This window comes from Manis pentadactyla, chromosome 2, assembly GCF_030020395.1.
Source record: "Manis pentadactyla isolate mManPen7 chromosome 2, mManPen7.hap1, whole genome shotgun sequence".
Lineage (NCBI taxonomy): Eukaryota > Metazoa > Chordata > Mammalia > Pholidota > Manidae > Manis > Manis pentadactyla.
Genome location: NC_080020.1, coordinates 616,025 through 633,067, shown reverse-complemented (window position 1 = coordinate 633,067; position 17,043 = coordinate 616,025). Strand labels below are relative to the sequence as shown.

Here is a 17,043-nt window from a genome sequence, read left to right as displayed (position 1 = left end):
CAACCCTATTACAACGAGAAGGGGGCCATTCTCGTCCCCATTTTCCAGATGAATCAACTGAAGTTGGGAGATTTGGTGCAGGGCCAGGGTCACGGCTGGTAAGATGGGGGGTGGTCAGCAGTCAAGCCATGCAGGTGGACCCCAGAACTGTTACTCTCCACCCCCCAAAATTGTAATTCTAGAAGAATTAGCCCTACTATTTCCAGATTAGGTGTCTCACTGATGCTAGATTCACCCAGCATGGGCAACATGTCACCCCACGTGGTGCCCCCGGCAGTGGCCACTGGGTTCCCAGCCTGGGCTTCCTCGGTCACGCACTAGGAGCTTTGGCGGGGCGTGCAATGCTCACCTCCTTTGCAGGGACTGCCAGGGTAGGCAGCTGCTACGTTTGTTAACACTGGGTTGATTTTAAGTGCCTGGAGGTATTTAAAGATTTTCATGAGTTCAAGCTTGAGGGTTCAGTCCAGTACTTGTTTATTCAGTGTTTATTAAGTACCTACTATGTGCTAGGTACCATTTTGGCACTTTAGTCAAGTATCGGTAAGTTCCACCTACTTCCTGACCCTGAGGAGCTTGTAATTAGCAAAGGAGAGGGGAAAAATTATATGTAAAAATTATATATACGTAATACATACACATACATGTGTGTGTGTGTCAGGGGGCATTGGGTGTGCACATATGCCAGCCAGCTAGCTGAGACATGTGTGTGTGCATGTGATATTTTAAAGCAGTCCTGTGGGGATGAGGATGGAGGGCTGAGGGTTGCTTCTGGGCCCCGGGCAGTGCCTGGCCGAGGGTAGGAAGGGCTCTAGACACAGGCCGCCTGCAGCTGAGGCTTGTGCCGTTGGAGGCCTGCCTCCTGTGTTCAGGACGGGCCCGCGGCAGGTGTGCGCAATAACGGAAACACAAATTAAGACAGTTGTCAAGAGTGTTGGGAGGCCAGGCCAGGGGGCTGTAAAGGGCCACACCTGTGGGGGCAGTAGAGCAGGGAAAGATGGAGCAGGTGGAGACGGCTTCCTGACGGCGGGAACCTGGAGGCCCCCCAGGGAGTCCATCCGTTCTGTGCCAAGGGAAGAGCTGCTGGGGTTCAGAGCCCCCGTTTCCCGGCTGCACTGGCCTCTTTCCCCTAAGAAACCCCCACATGCACAGGGCCAGACTTGCAAACCTCCAGCCTGATTACCAGCTGGGTTCTTCCCTTTATGAAGATACCTTTCCAAAACCCAGCTCCCCGGGGGCTTCCAACCATATGAACCGCCAAGGCCCCGAGCTTAGGCACCCCGAGCTGTGGAGAGCGGGCCGGACGGGCCTTCCAAGCAGAGACATTCCCTTTCACTTATTTTTATTTTTAACCCGAGGAAGGAAGGAAGGACGGTCACAGGTCCGCGAGTGAATCCTTCTCATCCCTGTGTCCTCGCTGTCCTCTTTGCCCTCCCCATGTTTCCTCCACTTTCTGTGTCTTCCTCAAGGGCACACACACCCCTGGTGCATTTTCATAAAGAAAAGAACAGGTCCTTTCCCTGCCTTTCGGACACGGCAGGCGGCAAGGGCCTTTCCTCCCCACGCCCCTCACCTTGTCTCCTGCCCCCCACCCCGTGGTTTTGAACTGTTCTCACCAAGCAATTCCTTATTTGGGAAATAACCACAATGAACCTCTTCTAATTCTACCCCGATTTCAAACTAAGCTCTTGTGTTTTCTGTGTGAGCTGGGAGTGAGCAGGGCTGTGAACCCGGGAAGGCGCAGCTCCCGTCCCCAGGGCCATGGGGCAGCCCCCTCCCTGCAGAGGCCCCTCCGGGATCCTGGAGGGGATGCCGGGCTCCCTTCCTCACACGTCCCCTCTGGTCCTGTGTTCCAGTACGGATTCATCAACACCTGTCTGGAGTCTCTTGTGAAGGAGGAGTTTGGCGAAGAGACATGGGAAAGACTGAGGTGAGCACAGGAGAGAGGGGGGCGGGGAGGAGGCCCGGTGCCACGCGCTGCCTCCTGGTCTTGCGGGTCGCGGGTTTTCCCTGACCTTTGCATCAAGACAGTTGGTTGTTACTAGGGACGTCAGTTCAAGTACCTTAGACCTGCCCACTAGATACGGAACAAGCCTGCTGCACCAGAGTGTCCTCAGGGAAGGCATCCTCCTCGACTCCCGCAACCGGCCTTGGGACAGGGTTCCCATGTGAATGATGCGAACATGACTCTACCTTTTAGTTGCTCCTTGTAATGGCAGAGGAGAAGCAGCTGCATTGTTTGCACTGCACATAAACGGATCCTCCGAGACTCCACGGAGGGGGGAGGCCGCCTCTGGGTCTGGCCAGTCGCTCCTTGGAGTTTCCTTAGCTCACTGTTGCAGGTTCTCCTTGCCGCCTCCCCCCGGTAAGCCCTGACCCCTGCGTCGGCATCTCCATGTAGAGTCCTGTCTGAGTCCTTCAATCTTGGGCTATCCCTCTGCTTTCTTGGAGGCTTGCAGCCTTAAAATGTCAGAGGATTGGGCTGGGAGGGTCTTAGGAATCTCCTGGTTCTGGGAAGAGGGAAGAAGAAAGAGATGGAATGTGATTGGCTTCCTCAATTGATCAATGTGTGCAAATTAAAACAATTTGGCACTGCTTTGCCCATTAAATATCCAAAAAATTTAAATGGCAATAACCAGTTCTGGGTAAGACGGTGCAAAATGAGTAATTGCTGATGGCGTTGTAAATTGATGCAGTCCCTTGGGAAAGCAACTTGACTAGATGTACCAAAAGCTATGAAAATGGTGACATTCTTTAAAGTAGTAATTCCATTCTTGAGAATCTATTCCCTTAGAAACAAACAGACCTACAGTACACACACACACACACACACACACACACACACACACACACACACACACACATGCATATGCGTGTGCGTGCAAAGAGATGTAAGGTAGCCGTATATTTCAAAAGGAAAAAAGTAAAAAACTGTTTTTAATGTTCAAAAGCAAGCCAACAGACAAGTGGAACAGCAAAAGAATTATTCATCATTATACGTGATCTCAAAGCTCATGAAGCAACCTATACAATTTTACAATAGTCATTAAGTAAAAAAACAAAACAAAAACAAAGAAACCAGACAGAAACTTACACAGCCTCTGGGTGAATCACACAAATGAAAAGTGAGAAGACCAAACTCATGATAAATCGTGATTGAATTGGGAAGATGACCTGCTGAGTGGCTTTTCTCTTATACCCTAAGTTTCCTTTTTCATCGCTTTTGTAATGTAAAAACAATTGGGGTCGCTTAGTGCAAACTTCCCCTCACCCCCTCCTATTCCCATTTTGCAAATAAAATCCTTAGAGCCGAGCATGCAGGGAACTAGGGAGCATGAGGCTAGACTGGGCGAGCCAGGCCAGCCCCACAACCCGGGGCCCCTGCTCTGTCCAGTGTCACGGTAGCCAACGCTAGCCGCCCCCTGCTTCCGGAAAGGCAGCCCCAGGCCGTTTCCATAGACCCTCTGGGGTGATTCACTGAGAGAGCAACAAGTCTGGTGAATGGAACCGGGAGCTCTGGCCTGACAGAGGCAAAGTCGCTCATTTCCAGATACCCCAAGGAGGCACGCTAACTGGTCATAGCAGACAGAGCTCGCACAGGGGAGTGCTTGAGAGATGATCTAGCCCGGATCTTCTCATTGCACCGTTGAGAAAACCGAGGTTCCGAGAGGTTCAGCGTCCGGTCCAAGGCTGCACAGCAAGTGGGCAACAGGGCCGGGGCGCAGCGTCTGTCCCTTCAGTGCCCTTCTCCCCGCCAAGGCTGCTGTAGGGGAGAAACATTTGAAGACCACGCTTCAAATGGCTATTATACTGAAAAGGCTCCATCCACTCCTAAGGAGAGGAAGGAACGGCCTCATCTCACGCCCTGTGGGCCAGGCCCGCACTGGTCTTACTAAAGCCCACGAAGAGATTGAAGGCAGGCAGCACCCATTTCCCCGCGGAGGAAACTGTGTCCCCGAGAGGAGCTGCTGGTGGCCACACTGTTAAGGAACAGGACCGGGACACGAGCCCAGGCCTAAGGCTGCGCAGGCTCCTCTTTCCAGCAGGTGGCGCTGCCAGGGAGCGGGGAGCCTCTGGGTGGAAAAAGAGGGGGCACCTCTTTAAGCGCGAGCTCCTGTAGCGCTTGGTACTGAGGATTAAAGATTTGAAGAAGCCGTTTGCCTGTATGGTTTCTAATCTATCAAAACGTAACATATACACCTGGGGCATAGGACCTACATGGGAAACTGGGATCGTTTGCTCTGCAGCAAACTGGACAGGAGCAGGTCGCGTGCCAGAGTGTCAGCTGCCCCGACCAGGATGCGGCTCGCCAGGACGAGGGGAGGAGACGTGGCAAGTGCAGCCAGGCCGTGGGGTGGGCTTTTCAGGTGGGCTGGGCACCAGCTTGGGAAATAGAACATTTGTGCCCTAAGCTGTTGGCGGTGGCTGCCGGTCCCTGGGAACGTGCGGCTGTTTCAGCAGGGACCCTGGAGCTGCACCACCTGCAGCCTTGGGACCCCGGGAAGTTCCTTAGCCATTGTGATGTGGGTGTTCCTGCGTAAAATCACCGTTGAAGCAGCTGACCTCCCGGGGGTGGATGCAAGGGCGACGGGAGACACTGCAAACAGGCCACTTAGGATAAATGCCTGGCTGGCGGCGGGCGGCCAGCGAATGTAAGCTGTTACTGAGCCGATGCTCACTGTTGGCTTGTCTGTAGGACTCCGGTCCTCCAGCAGGTTGGGAGCAGTGGAGGGGCTGTGAGTCGCACATCCCACTGGACTGGATGCGAGGCCAGGCTCTGCTGCCTGGGACCGTCTGCTTCCCAGCAGGCAGCTTCACCCCGCAGCTGTCCCCCCCAGTGGTAAAGTGGTAATAGGGGAATAACGCGCCTGTCTCCTGGGCTGAGGACAGGATCGACGGGGAGATCCACCCAAGGACACAGTAGCCACTCGGAGTGTCCTTCCCCCTCCAGTATGCAGGTGCGACATCAAGGTCAGGTCCCATTCACGGGGACACTTCGCTGCTGATCAGATAACCGAGGCTTCTGTCTTGTTCCTCAAGGCGTCCTTTTCACCTGGAGGAGACCCGGCTTCCTAAAATTTGCATCCCTTGGTGTAGGGCATTGCCCCTGTTCCTCTCTGCAGACTGGTCTTGCCAACACCTGCTGTGAGCCATTGGGCAGCCCAGCCCGGAGGAACCCCGCAAACTCCAGTGAGAGGGAGGGAAGACTTGACTTTTGGGGACTGATTTTTGACTCATGATGCTTGTGCCATCTGAATTTCTGGCGGTGGGGTCAGGATTTTAGCCTCAGTTCAGCTGCTAAACTGGACTGCTTGGCGCAGGTCAGGGTTCTGGAAGTAACTGGAAATAAGCAGAAATGGCTGCCACAGGCAGACACAGGTGGAGGTAAAACATGTTTTATGACAGGCAGCTGAGAAATATTGTGCAAAGGAGGCCTCTTGCCTCCCCTGCACTGTGGAGCAGCTGTGGTATGACTGGCTGCCAGAACCCGGATCAGCTGAGATACTCAACCTACCTTTGCAAACCCAAGAGGAATACAGCTTTCTGTGTGCAGGTGAAAGAGGCTTTTTCCTTTTTGTATCCTTGGTACAACCAAACGGAAGGTAGCTTTTCTCTTCCTGCCCTAGAAGGGCAGTTCTCATAGCATCCCCCAGCGAACAGGAGGCCCTGGAATCTGCAAGCACCCCCAGGTGACAAGGACATTTGACTGCAGGGTGCCAAAGAGCGTAAGGGAGTCAGAAAAATACGTCTGGGAACAGAGAACCCAGCAACGCCATATCCACAGTTGGTGTGACTACGTTTTATCTCTTGAATCGCACAGCACCAGCTCTCTGCTTAATTGGGCCTCAAAGGATGTACCCACATATTCAGCACTAGACACCTTGTGATTACATTGGAAATGCATGTTTAAACCAAAGCAAAGCCTATCTAACAATTCAGCCAGCAATGAAAATTGCATCATATCACAACTCGTTAAACAACAAAAAAGCTATAGTGCAGAAAACTCAAATTAAGGCAAGATTATTTGCTGTATAGGGTATTTATTTGCTTCAGGTTACATTTAAATAACAAGTTCCCTGGTGCTTTTAAAATAGAATTTTAGCTGAAAAAGAAAAACCCATCCATTTCCTACATAAATTTTTTTTTTTTTAAATAATTATTTTTTATTGAAGGGTAGTTGACGCACAGTATTACATTACATTAGTTTCAAGTGTACAACACAGTGATAAAACATTTATATACATAATTCTAGGTTCCAGCTATCACCCTACCAAGCTGTTACAATATCTTGACTATATTCCTTATGCTATACATTACATCCCGGTTACTTATTTATTTTACCATTGGAAGTCTGTCCTTTTTTATTTATTTATTTATTTATTTATTTTTACTTATTTATTTATTATTATTTTTTTTTTGTGAGGGCATCTCTCATATTTATTGATCAAATGGTTGTTAACGACAATAAAATTCTGTATAGGGGAGTCAATGCTCAATGCACAATCATTAATACACCCCAAGCCTAATTTTCGTCAGTCTCCAATCTTCTGGGGCATAACAAACAAGTTCTTACATGTAGAACAAATTCTTACATAATGAATAAGTTACATAGTGAACAGTACAAGGGCAGTCATCACAGAAACTTTCGGTTTTGCTCATGCATTATGGACTCTAAACAGTCAGTTCAAATATGAATACTCATTTGGTTTTTATACTTGATTTATATGTGGATACCACATTTCTCTCTTTATTATTATTATTTTTAATAAAATGCTGAAGTGGTAGGTAGATACAACATAAAGGTAGAAAACATAGTTTAGTGTTGTAAGAGGGCAAATGTAGATGATCAGGTGTGTGCCTGTCGACTATGTGTTAATCCAAGCTAGACAAGGGCAATAAAACATCCACGTATGCAGAAGATTTCTCTGAGAACGGGGGGGGTGAGGTTCTAAGCCTCACCTCTGTTGATCCCCATTTTCTCACCTGATGGTCCCCCTGCGACTGTGCCTGTCTTAGGTTGTTCCTCCCTTGAGGAATCTTACCCGTCTCTGGCTAACCAGTCATCTTCCGGGGCCATACAGGGAAATGTAAAGTTGGTAAGTGAGAGACAAGACTTACTGTTTGAAAAGGTTAGCTTTTTACTTCTTTGCATATTTATGCCCTGTGGCTTCTATGCCCAGCATTTGTCTTGAGGTATCTTTAGCACTTGGAAGAATTATGATACTCGGTAAATTTGATATGAGGCACGAATTCTATTTAAGGGTTGTAATTAGGAAGGAAGAAGAAAAGCTATAGAAGTAGCAGGCGGAAGAAAACATGGGAAGATTGATTATTTCTTTGACATATCTTCTTGTAGAATAACTTCAGCATGTAAAGGTTTTAAGCTACTACTTAAATTGCGCACACACATTAACATAATAGGAGTATAGTTACATAACCAAAGCATATCTGTAATTACCAGCCATCTCCAGTGAAACCAAGAAAACCAGTTAGGCACCTTAGGCATTTGTGAAAACTTATCTATGATATGGTGGATATTGTCCAACTGAACTTGAACAGTCTGAGAGAAATCCGACAAATTAAAAAAACCCATTACTGGGGACTGTTCACATCCCATATGTTCTTTTAACAGTAAATAGTCTGTAGTTGTAAGATTTTGGAGCGCCACAATTTGCACTTCTCCTAATTCTTGGTTGAGTTCCAACAGTATAGATCCAGTCAAATTTGTTGTTTTACCGTATGCACAGGCCAGCTTAGATATCTCCTTCCTCATTCCCATGGCAAGTCCAGGAGCTGGTGGGATGAGTGCATCTACAGCTGTAGCAGTGCATGGATCTTTGTTGGGGTTTTTTGATGATCATCTTCTGGCATGAGTCTTCCAGAGAGTGCTGATGTTGGAAGTTCTTTTTCATATCGTATCTTAGTTCATTTTCGGGGTAGCCAAATTAGGCTTTGATCCTCTGTATAAACACAAACAGACCCTTTGCCTACACTTTTATATGCCCTTTATATCATTGTGTAGAACTCGTTGGAGGTTACCACACAGGAACTGCCCTTTCTTTTTTTTGGTATCACTAATCTACACTTACATGACGAATATTATGTTTACTAGGCTCTCCCCTATACCAGGTCTCCCCTATAAACCCCTTTACAGTCACTGTCCATCAGCATAGCAAAATGTTGTAGAATCACTACTTGCCTTCTCTGTGCTGTACAGCCCTCCCTTTTCTCCTACCCCCCCATGCATGTTAATCTTAATACCCCCCTACTTCTCCCCCCCTTATCCCTCCCTACCCACCCATCCTCCCCAGTCCCTTTCCCTTTGGTACCTGTTAGTCCATTCTTGAGTTCTGTGATTCTGGTGCTGTTTTGTTCCTTCAGTTTTTCCTTTGTTCTTATATTCCACAGATAAGTGAAATCATTTGGTATTTCTCTTTCTCCGCTTGGCTTCTTTCGCTGAGCATAATACCCTCCAGCTCCATCCATGTTGCTGCAAATGATTGGATTTGCCCTTTTCTTATGGCTGAGTAGTATTCCATTGTGTATATGTACCACATCTTCTTTATCCATTCATCTATCGATGGACATTTAGGTTGCTTCCAATTCTTGGCTATTGTAAATAGTGCTGCGATAAACATAGGGGTGCATCTGTCTTTCTCAAACTTGATTGCTGCGTTCTTAGGGTAAATTCCTAGGAGTGGAATTCCTGGGTCAAATGGTAAGTCTGTTTTGAGCATTTTGATGTACCTCCATACTGCTTTCCACAATGGTTGAACTAACTTACATTCCCACCAGCAGTGTAGGAGGGTTCCCCTTTCTCCACAGCCTCGCCAACATTTGTTGTTGTTTGTCTTTTGGATGGCAGCCATCCTTACTGGTGTGAGGTGATACCTCATTGTAGTTTTAATTTGCATTTCTCTGATAATTAGCGATGTGGAGCATCTTTTCATGTGTCTGTTGGCCATCTGTATTTCTTTTTTGGAGAACTGTCTGTTCAGTTCCTCTGCCCATTTTTTGATTGGGTTATTTGTTTTTTGTTTGTTGAGGCGTGTGAGCTCCTTATATATTCTGGACGTCAAGCCTTTATCGGATGTGTCATTTTCAAATATATTCTCCCATACTGTAGGGATCCTTCTTGTTCTATTGATGGTGTCTTTTGCTGTACAGAAGCTTTTCAGCTTAATATAGTCCCACTTATTGATTTTTGCTGTTGTTTTCCTTGCCCGGGGAGATATGTTCAAGAAGAGGTCACTCATGTTTATGTCTAAGAGATTTTTGCCTATGTTTTCTTCCAAGAGTTTAATGGTTTCATGGCTTACTTTCAGGTCCTTGATCCATTTTGAGTTTACTTTTGTATTTGGGGTTAGACAATGGTCCAGTTTCATTCTCCTACATGTAGCTGTCCAGTTTTGCCAGCACCACCTGTTGAAGAGACTGTCATTTCGCCATTGTATGTCCATGGCTCCTTTATCAAATATTAATTGACCATATATGTCTGGGTTAATGTCTGGATTCTCTAGTCTGTTCCATTGGTCTGTGGCTCTGCTCTTGTGCCAGTACCAAATTGTCTTGATTACTATGGCTTTATAATAGAGCTTGAAGTTGGGGAGTGAGATCCCCCCTACTTTATTCTTCTTTCTCAGGATTGCTTTGGCTATTCGGGGTCTTTGGTGTTTCCATATGAATTTTTGAATTATTTGTTCCAGTTCATTGAAGAATGTTGCTGGTAGTTTCATAGGGATTGCATCAAATCTGTATATTGCTTTGGGCAGGATGGCCATTTTGACGATATTAATTCTTCCTAGCCACGAGCATGGGATGAGTTTCCATCTGTTAGTGTCCCCTTTAATTTCTCTTAAGAGTGACTTGTAGTTTTCAGAGTATAAGTCTTTCACTTCTTTGGTTAGGTTTATTCCTAGGTATTTTATTTTTTTTTGATGCAATTGTGAATGGAGTTGTTTTCCTGATTTCTCTTTCTGTTGGTTCATTGTTAGTGTATAGGAAAGCCACAGATTTCTGTGTGTTGATTTTGTATCCTGCAACTTTGCTGTATTCCGATATCAGTTCTAGTAGTTTTGGGGTGGAGTCTTTAGGGTTTTTTATGTACAATATCATGTCATCTGCAAATAGTGACAGTTTAACTTCTTCTTTACCAATCTGGATTCCTTGTATTTCTTTGTTTTGTCTGATTGCCATGGCTAGGACCTCCAGTACTATGTTAAATAACAGTGGAGAGAGTGGGCATCCCTGTCTAGTTCCCGATCTCAGAGGAAATGCTTTCAGCTTCTCTCTGTTCAATATAATGTTGGCTGTGGGTTTATCATAGATGGCCTTTATTATGTTGAGGTACTTGCCCTCTATTCCCATTTTGCTGAGAGTTTTTATCATGAATGGATGTTGAACTTTGTCAAATGCTTTTTCAGCATCTATGGAGATGATTGTGTGGTTTTTGTCTTTCTTTTTGTTGATGTGGTGGATGATGTTGATGGACTTTCGAATGTTGTACCATCCTTGCATCCCTGGGATGAATCCCACTTGGTCATGGTGTATGATCCTTTTGATGTATTTTTGAATTTGGTTTGCTAATATTTTGTTGAGTATTTTTGCATCTACGTTCATCAGGGATATTGGTCTGTAGTTTTCTTTTTTGGTGGGGTCTTTGCCTGGTTTTGGTATTAGGGTGATGTTAGCTTCATAGAATGAGTGTGGGAGTATCCCCTCCTCCTCTATTTTTTGGAAAACTTTAAGGAGAATGGGTATTATGTCTTCCCTGTATGTCTGATAAAATTCCGAGGTAAATCCATCTGGCCCGGGGGTTTTGTTCTTTGGTAGTGTTTTGATTACTGCTTCAATTTCGTTGCTGGTAATTGGTCTATTTAGATTTTCTGTTTCTTCCTGGGTCAATCTTGGAAGGTTGTATTTTTCTAGGAAGTTGTCCATTTCTCCTAGGTTTCCCAGCTTGTTAGCATATAGGTTTTCATAGTATTCTCCAATAATTCTTTGCATTTCCGTTGGGTCCGTCGTGATTTTTCCTTTCTTGTTTCTGATACTGTTGATTTGTGTTGACTCTCTTTTCTTCTTAATAAGTCTGGCTAGAGGCTTATCTATTTTGTTTATTTTCTCGAAGAACCAGCTCTTGGTTTCATTGATTTTTGCTATTGTTTTATTCTTCTCAATTTTATTTATTTCTTCTCTGATCTTTATTATGTCCCTCCTTCTGCTGACCTTAGGCCTCATCTGTTCTTCTTTTTCCAATTTCGATAATTGTGACATTAGACCATACATTTGGGATTGCTCTTCCTTTTTTAAATATGCTTGGATTGCTATATAGTTTCCTCTTAAGACTGCTTTTGCTGTGTTCCACAGAAGTTGGGGCTTGGTGTTGTTGTTGTCATTTGTTTCCATATATTGCTGGATCTCCATTTTGATTTGGTCATTGATCCATTGATTATTTAGGAGCGTGTTGTTAAGCCTCCATGTGTTTGTGAGCCTCTTTGCTTTCTTTGTACAGTTTATTTCTAGTTTTATGCCTTTGTGGTCTGAAAAGTTAGTTGGTAGGATTTCAATCTTTTGGAATTTTCTGAGGCTCTTTTTGTGGCCTAGTATGTGGTCTATTCTGGAGAATGTTCCATGTGCACTTGAGAAGAATGTATATCCCGCTGCTTTTGGATGTAGAGTTGTATAGATGTCTATTAGGTCCATCTGCTCTACTGTGTTGTTCAGTGCTTCCGTGTCCTTACTTATTTTCTGCCCAGTGGATCTATCCTTTGGGGTGAGTGGTGTGTTGAAGTCTCCTAGAATGAATGCATTGCAGTCCATATCCCCCTTTAGTTCTGTTAGTATTTGTTTCACATATGCTGGTGCTCCTGTGTTGGGTGCATATATATTTAGAATGGTAATATCCTCTTGTTTGACTGAGCCCTTTATCATTATGTAGTGTCCTTCTTTATCTCTTGTTACTTTCTTTGTTTTGAAGTCTATTTTGTCTGATATTAGTACTGCAACCCCTGCTTTCTTCTCACTGTTGTTTGCTTGAAATATGTTTTTCCATCCCTTGACTGTTAGTCTGTACATGTCTTTGGGTTTGAGGTGAGTTTCTTGTAAGGAGCATATAGATGGGTCTTGCTTTTTTATCCATTCTGTTACTCTGTGTCTTTTGATTGGTGCATTCAACCCATTAACATTTAGGGTGACTATTGAAAGATATGTACTTATTGCCATTGCAGGCTTTAAATTCGTGGTTACCAAAGGTTCAAGGTTAGCCTCTTTAGTATCTTACTGCCTAACTCAGCTCGCTTATTGAGCTGTTATATACACTGTCTGGAGATTCTTTTCTTCTCTCCCTTCTTGTTCCTCCTCCTCGATTCTTCATATGTTGGGTGTTTTGTGCTGTGCTCTTTCTAGGAGTGCTCCCATCTAGAGCAGTCCCTGTAAGATGCCATGTAGAGGTGGTTTGTGGGAAGCAAATTCCCTCAGCTTTTGTTTGTCTGGGAATTGTTTAATCCCACCATCATATTTGAATGATAGTCGTGCTGGATACAGTATCCTTGGTTCAAGGCCCTTCTGTTTCATTGTATTAAATATATCATGCCATTCTCTTCTGGCCTGTAGGGTTTCTGTTGAGAAATCTGACGTTAGCCTGATGGGTTTCCCTTTATAGTTGACCTTTTTCTCTCTAGCTGCCTTTAACACTCTTTCCTTGTCCTTGATCTTTGCCATTTTAATTATTATGTGTCTTGGTGTTGTCCTTCTTGGATCCTTTCTGTTGGGGGTTCTGTGTATTTCCGTGGTCTGTTTGATTACTTCCTCCCCCAGTGTGGGGAAGTTTTCAGCAATTATTTCTTCTAAGATACTTTCCATCTCTTTGCCTCTCTCTTCTTCTTCTGGGACCCCTATAATACGGATATTGTTCCTTTTGGATTGGTCACACAGTTCTCTTAATATTGTTTCATTCCTGGAGATCCTTTTGTCTCTCTCTATGTCAGCTTCTATGCGTTCCTGTTCTCTGATTTCAATTCCATCAATGGCCTCTTGCATCCTATCCATTCTGCTTATAAACCCTTCCAGAGTTTGTTTCATTTCTGCGATCTCCTTTCTGGCATCTGTGATCTCCTTCCGGACTTCATCCCATTTCTCTTGCGTATTTCTCTGCATCTCTGTCAGCATGTTTATGATTCTTATTTTGAATTCTTTTTCAGGAAGACTGGTTAGGTCTGTCTCCTTCTCTGGTGTTGTCTCTGTGATCTTTGTCTGCCTGTAGCTTTGCCTTTTCATGGTGATAGGAATAGTCTGCAGAACTGGGACGAGTGACGGCTGGAAGGACTTCCCTCCTTGTTGGTTTGTGGCCCTCCTCTCCTGGGAGAACAGCGGCCTCTAGTGGCTTGTGCTGCGCAGCTGCGCGCAGACAGGGTTCCTGCTTCCTGCCCGGCTGCTATGGAGTTAATCTCCGCTGTTGCTGTGGGCGTGGCCTGGCTCGGGCAGCTGCTCCAAAATGGTGGAGTCCCGTTGGAGGGGGAGCGGCTGGGAGGCTATTTATCTCCGTAAGGGGCCTCCCTGCTCCCTGCAGCCCAGGGGTTAGGGTGCCCAGAGATCCCGGATTCCCTACCTCTGGACTAAGTGTCCCACCCTGCCCCTTTAAGACTTCCAAAAAGCACCCACCAAAACAAAACAACGCCCACCAAAAAAAAAAAAAACAAAAAAATTTTTAAATTAAAAAAAAAATAAAAAGTTTTTAATTAAAAAAAAAATGGTGGTCGTTCGTTTTTCTTTATTCTCCGGTGCCAGCCTCAGGCCTCTGCTCACCGGTGTTTCTGCCCTGTTTCCCTAGTATTGGGGTCCCTAGCCCTTTAAGACTTCCAAAAAGCGCTCGCCAAAACAAAACAGCAAAAAAGCAAAAAAAAAAAAAAATGGTCGCGCGCTTTTCTTATGCCCTCAGTCGCCCAGCCTCCAGTGCCCGCTCACTGTTCTTGCTGCCCTGTTTTCCCAGTATCGAGGGCCCTGCACTCTGGCCCGGATGGCGGGGGCTGGGTGTTCGGCAGCCCTGGGCTCCGTCTCCCTCCCGCTCTGCCTGCTCTTCTCCCGCCGGGAGCTGGGGGGAGGGGCGCTCGGCTCCCGCGGGGCCGGGGCTTGTATCTTACCCCCTTCGCGAGGCGCTGGGTTCTCTCGGGTGTGGATGTGGTCTGGATATTGTCCTGTGTCCTCTGGTCTTTATTCTAGGAAGGGTTGTCTTTGTTCTATTTTCATAGATATATGTGGTTTTGGGAGGAGATTTCCGCTGCTCTACTCACGCCGCCATCTTCCGCCCCTCAGTCCTACATAAATTTTAAGAAGAAACAATTAGATAAAATGAGATATGTCTCCAGACTTTAGGACATAAATTTGATTTTACATGACATAATCAGAAACAGATGTTTCTCCTCCTTTGCTGCATTGTTTATTTCCTCTAATATAAGCTGGACTTCCAGATTTTTAATTAGGAACCACTCTTTTATAACCTCCTGGCTAAAACCTTTATCAAGACTTAACAATGAGAAGCAACTGATAGATTGGTAGGAGTAAGGCCCCTGGTGTCAGATGAACCTCCACATTTGCCTGGATCATTTATTATTGACCCAGGCAGTCTTATTTATTTAACATGTATTTATTTAGTTTCTGCTATGTGCTGAACAGAATTCCCACGCAGAGGATAGTGGTGGAGGGAAGAGACGATGGCTGGGTTCCCTGGGAACTTGTATTCTGATGTTGAAGGTGTATGTGTGTGTGTTGCGAGGGTGGGTCAGACAACAAGTAAATAAAGAATTAAACATAAATCTTACAGGTTGTGCTAAGTGCTGTAGAAATATAGGGTACTTGAGAGTGACTGGAGAGAGAAAATGCCAGCTTCCTTGAGGTGGTCAGAAAAGGCTTCTCTGCAAAGGTGGCATTTGAGCTAAAAGGCAGGAAGGGGTTGGGGAAGTATGTGTTCTATACCAACAGCAAGTGTATGGGTCCTGAGGTGGGACTGAGTTTAGTAATTCGAGGCCCAGAAGAAAATTCAGTGTGACTGGAGTATCATGAGTGAGTGAATCTGGTAGGAGATGAAAGTGGAGAAGTTGCTAAAGATCAAAATATACAGGTATGTGGAAGGTGGAAAGGAGGTGAAATCTGACTGTGGTGGTACCGAGGTCTCTGAGCCTGGTGTCCTCACTTCCAAACAGAGCTAATAACAATACTCATCTCACCCACTTGTGAGGACGGAGGGGCTAACACAGGTGGAGCATCTGGCTCCTAGTCTGGGACTGTGCACGACTGACCATGTGGGCTAACGTTTGAGGAGTCTGAATGGGCCTCCAGGGGTAGAGGACCTAAGAAGAGGCTCTGGGTGGAGATGTCATGATTGGCATACTCTCTCTACCATGCGAACAAATGTGCAGAGGCAGGGGAGTGCCCGGATAGTGTGTAAATGTACGGACAGAAGACGAGTGAGTGAGTGGCAGGTGGGTGACCACCAAGCGCAAACCCGTCACTTGGCGGGAGGTGGATGGGGCCCGGGGCTCCCAAGCGGAGGCTGGCGGAGGGCTCGAGAGGGTCTGAGCACCTTTGTGGAAACGTGTGCCTGTGTCTGCACATGTGCTCTGGGAGGAGGGTCCGTGGGATTTATCAGAACCCCCACGAGCTATGACCTAGTATGTTCTAGGATCCCTGCCTGTACATTCTTGGGATTTCTGCTCTTACTATATAAAAAATGGTCCTACCATTCTGACATCTTGGAAAGCACCTTCAGGTACACTGAGAAGTATCCGAGCAGAAGCAGTGAGGAGGGCTCCCTCCCGTCCGCTCCTGCTAGGCTTCCTGCTTACCCCTGACTCACCAAACCTCTTACCCCTTCCTCAGAGAGGAGCGCCCCCTCCCTCTGTCTCCCTCCCTGTCCCCTAAGCTGCCTCTAGTTCAAATGTAGCTGAAGGCAGAGAGCTTCTGTTTTTAAGCTTTTGTTGAGGAATGCCATGTCCCTGTTCCTCCTCCATCCCTGGCCAGGAGCGTATTTGTTGACTTATGTGCCACCACAGATGTCGGACCTAGAAGCACCCTGGGGAGTAACTTTGGGATTTCTCAACAGAGAGACTTATTCCCCAAAAGGTCATATCAGAATATTCAAGAACTTATTAGCACATTAAAAAAATATACTTAATATTATGACATTATTATATATAAAAAACAGAAATTGTTTTTCTAATCAAGGCCATTGAAAGTAAAATGAGAAATATTTTTGTTTAATGGGGATAAATGGAAGATCAGTTTTGCAGGTATTAGGAGGCCTGTAGCTTAAGTAACTTAAAGAGCCTCCTTTGAAAAAGAATCTAAAGTTACAAATAAAAATTTAGCTACAAAAGTGAGTACTTCCTTAGAATAAGAAAAACACTTGAAAAGCCGATAGATAATATAAACATCAAGAGTCCGAAAGGCACCATAAGTCCATTATTACTGTCATGGATTAACTGCTGACACACTTTTGTAATATCTTCCCTGCATCTTTGGCTTTTGCCCATTCATATGACAAGGATTCACTAAGATAATTTTCCACAAAGGGAACAGAATGGATATTCCTAGCATGGCTAGCTGAGAACTGTTCTTCCTGTGTTTTATTTTGACCGATCGCTTGGACAAATTTCTTTCTGCACATCTATAGCTTTCTCAGCAGTTTCTTGCTGTTTTCCTGGTACCAAGTTCCCAGGGGAATGCCTGTCCCCCATCTCCCTCTGCATGTCTCACCCCCTTACCCCCACCTTCCCACACCGTTTTAGGGTAAGTTCTCTGGGACAAGGTGGTCCCCAGTCAGCTGCCGTTGGGGGGGCACATTCAGATCTGGATGATTTTGAGTCTACTGGGGAAGGTGGCTCTCGGGGCTGGGTGGCCTGCAGTCCTTCCCAGGGGCGCTGGAGATTTCCACCAGGGCATACGGGGGACTCTGTCCCCACCCTGGGCTGGTGGCGGCCCCGAACTGGAGGAGCCCGGTCAGAGGTCCCAAAGCAAGTCCCATCCACTCTGGGCTCCATTAGAACTTCTCAT

The 17,043-nt window shown here is 45.9% G+C and overlaps 1 protein-coding gene across 1 annotated transcript in view; it reads left to right on the top strand.

Annotated features, from left to right (window-relative positions):
* Nucleotides 1–341: 341 nt before the first annotated feature.
* The window catches only part of LOC118922238 (guanylate cyclase soluble subunit beta-2-like), a 47,713-nt gene continuing 31,011 nt past the window's right edge, over nucleotides 342–17,043 (top strand). Inside the window, exons 1-2 of the mRNA XM_057489154.1 lie at nucleotides 342–371; nucleotides 1,782–1,927. Of these exons, the coding sequence (XP_057345137.1) occupies nucleotides 342–371; nucleotides 1,782–1,927 (176 nt within the window). The remainder of the gene's footprint in view (nucleotides 372–1,781; nucleotides 1,928–17,043) is intronic.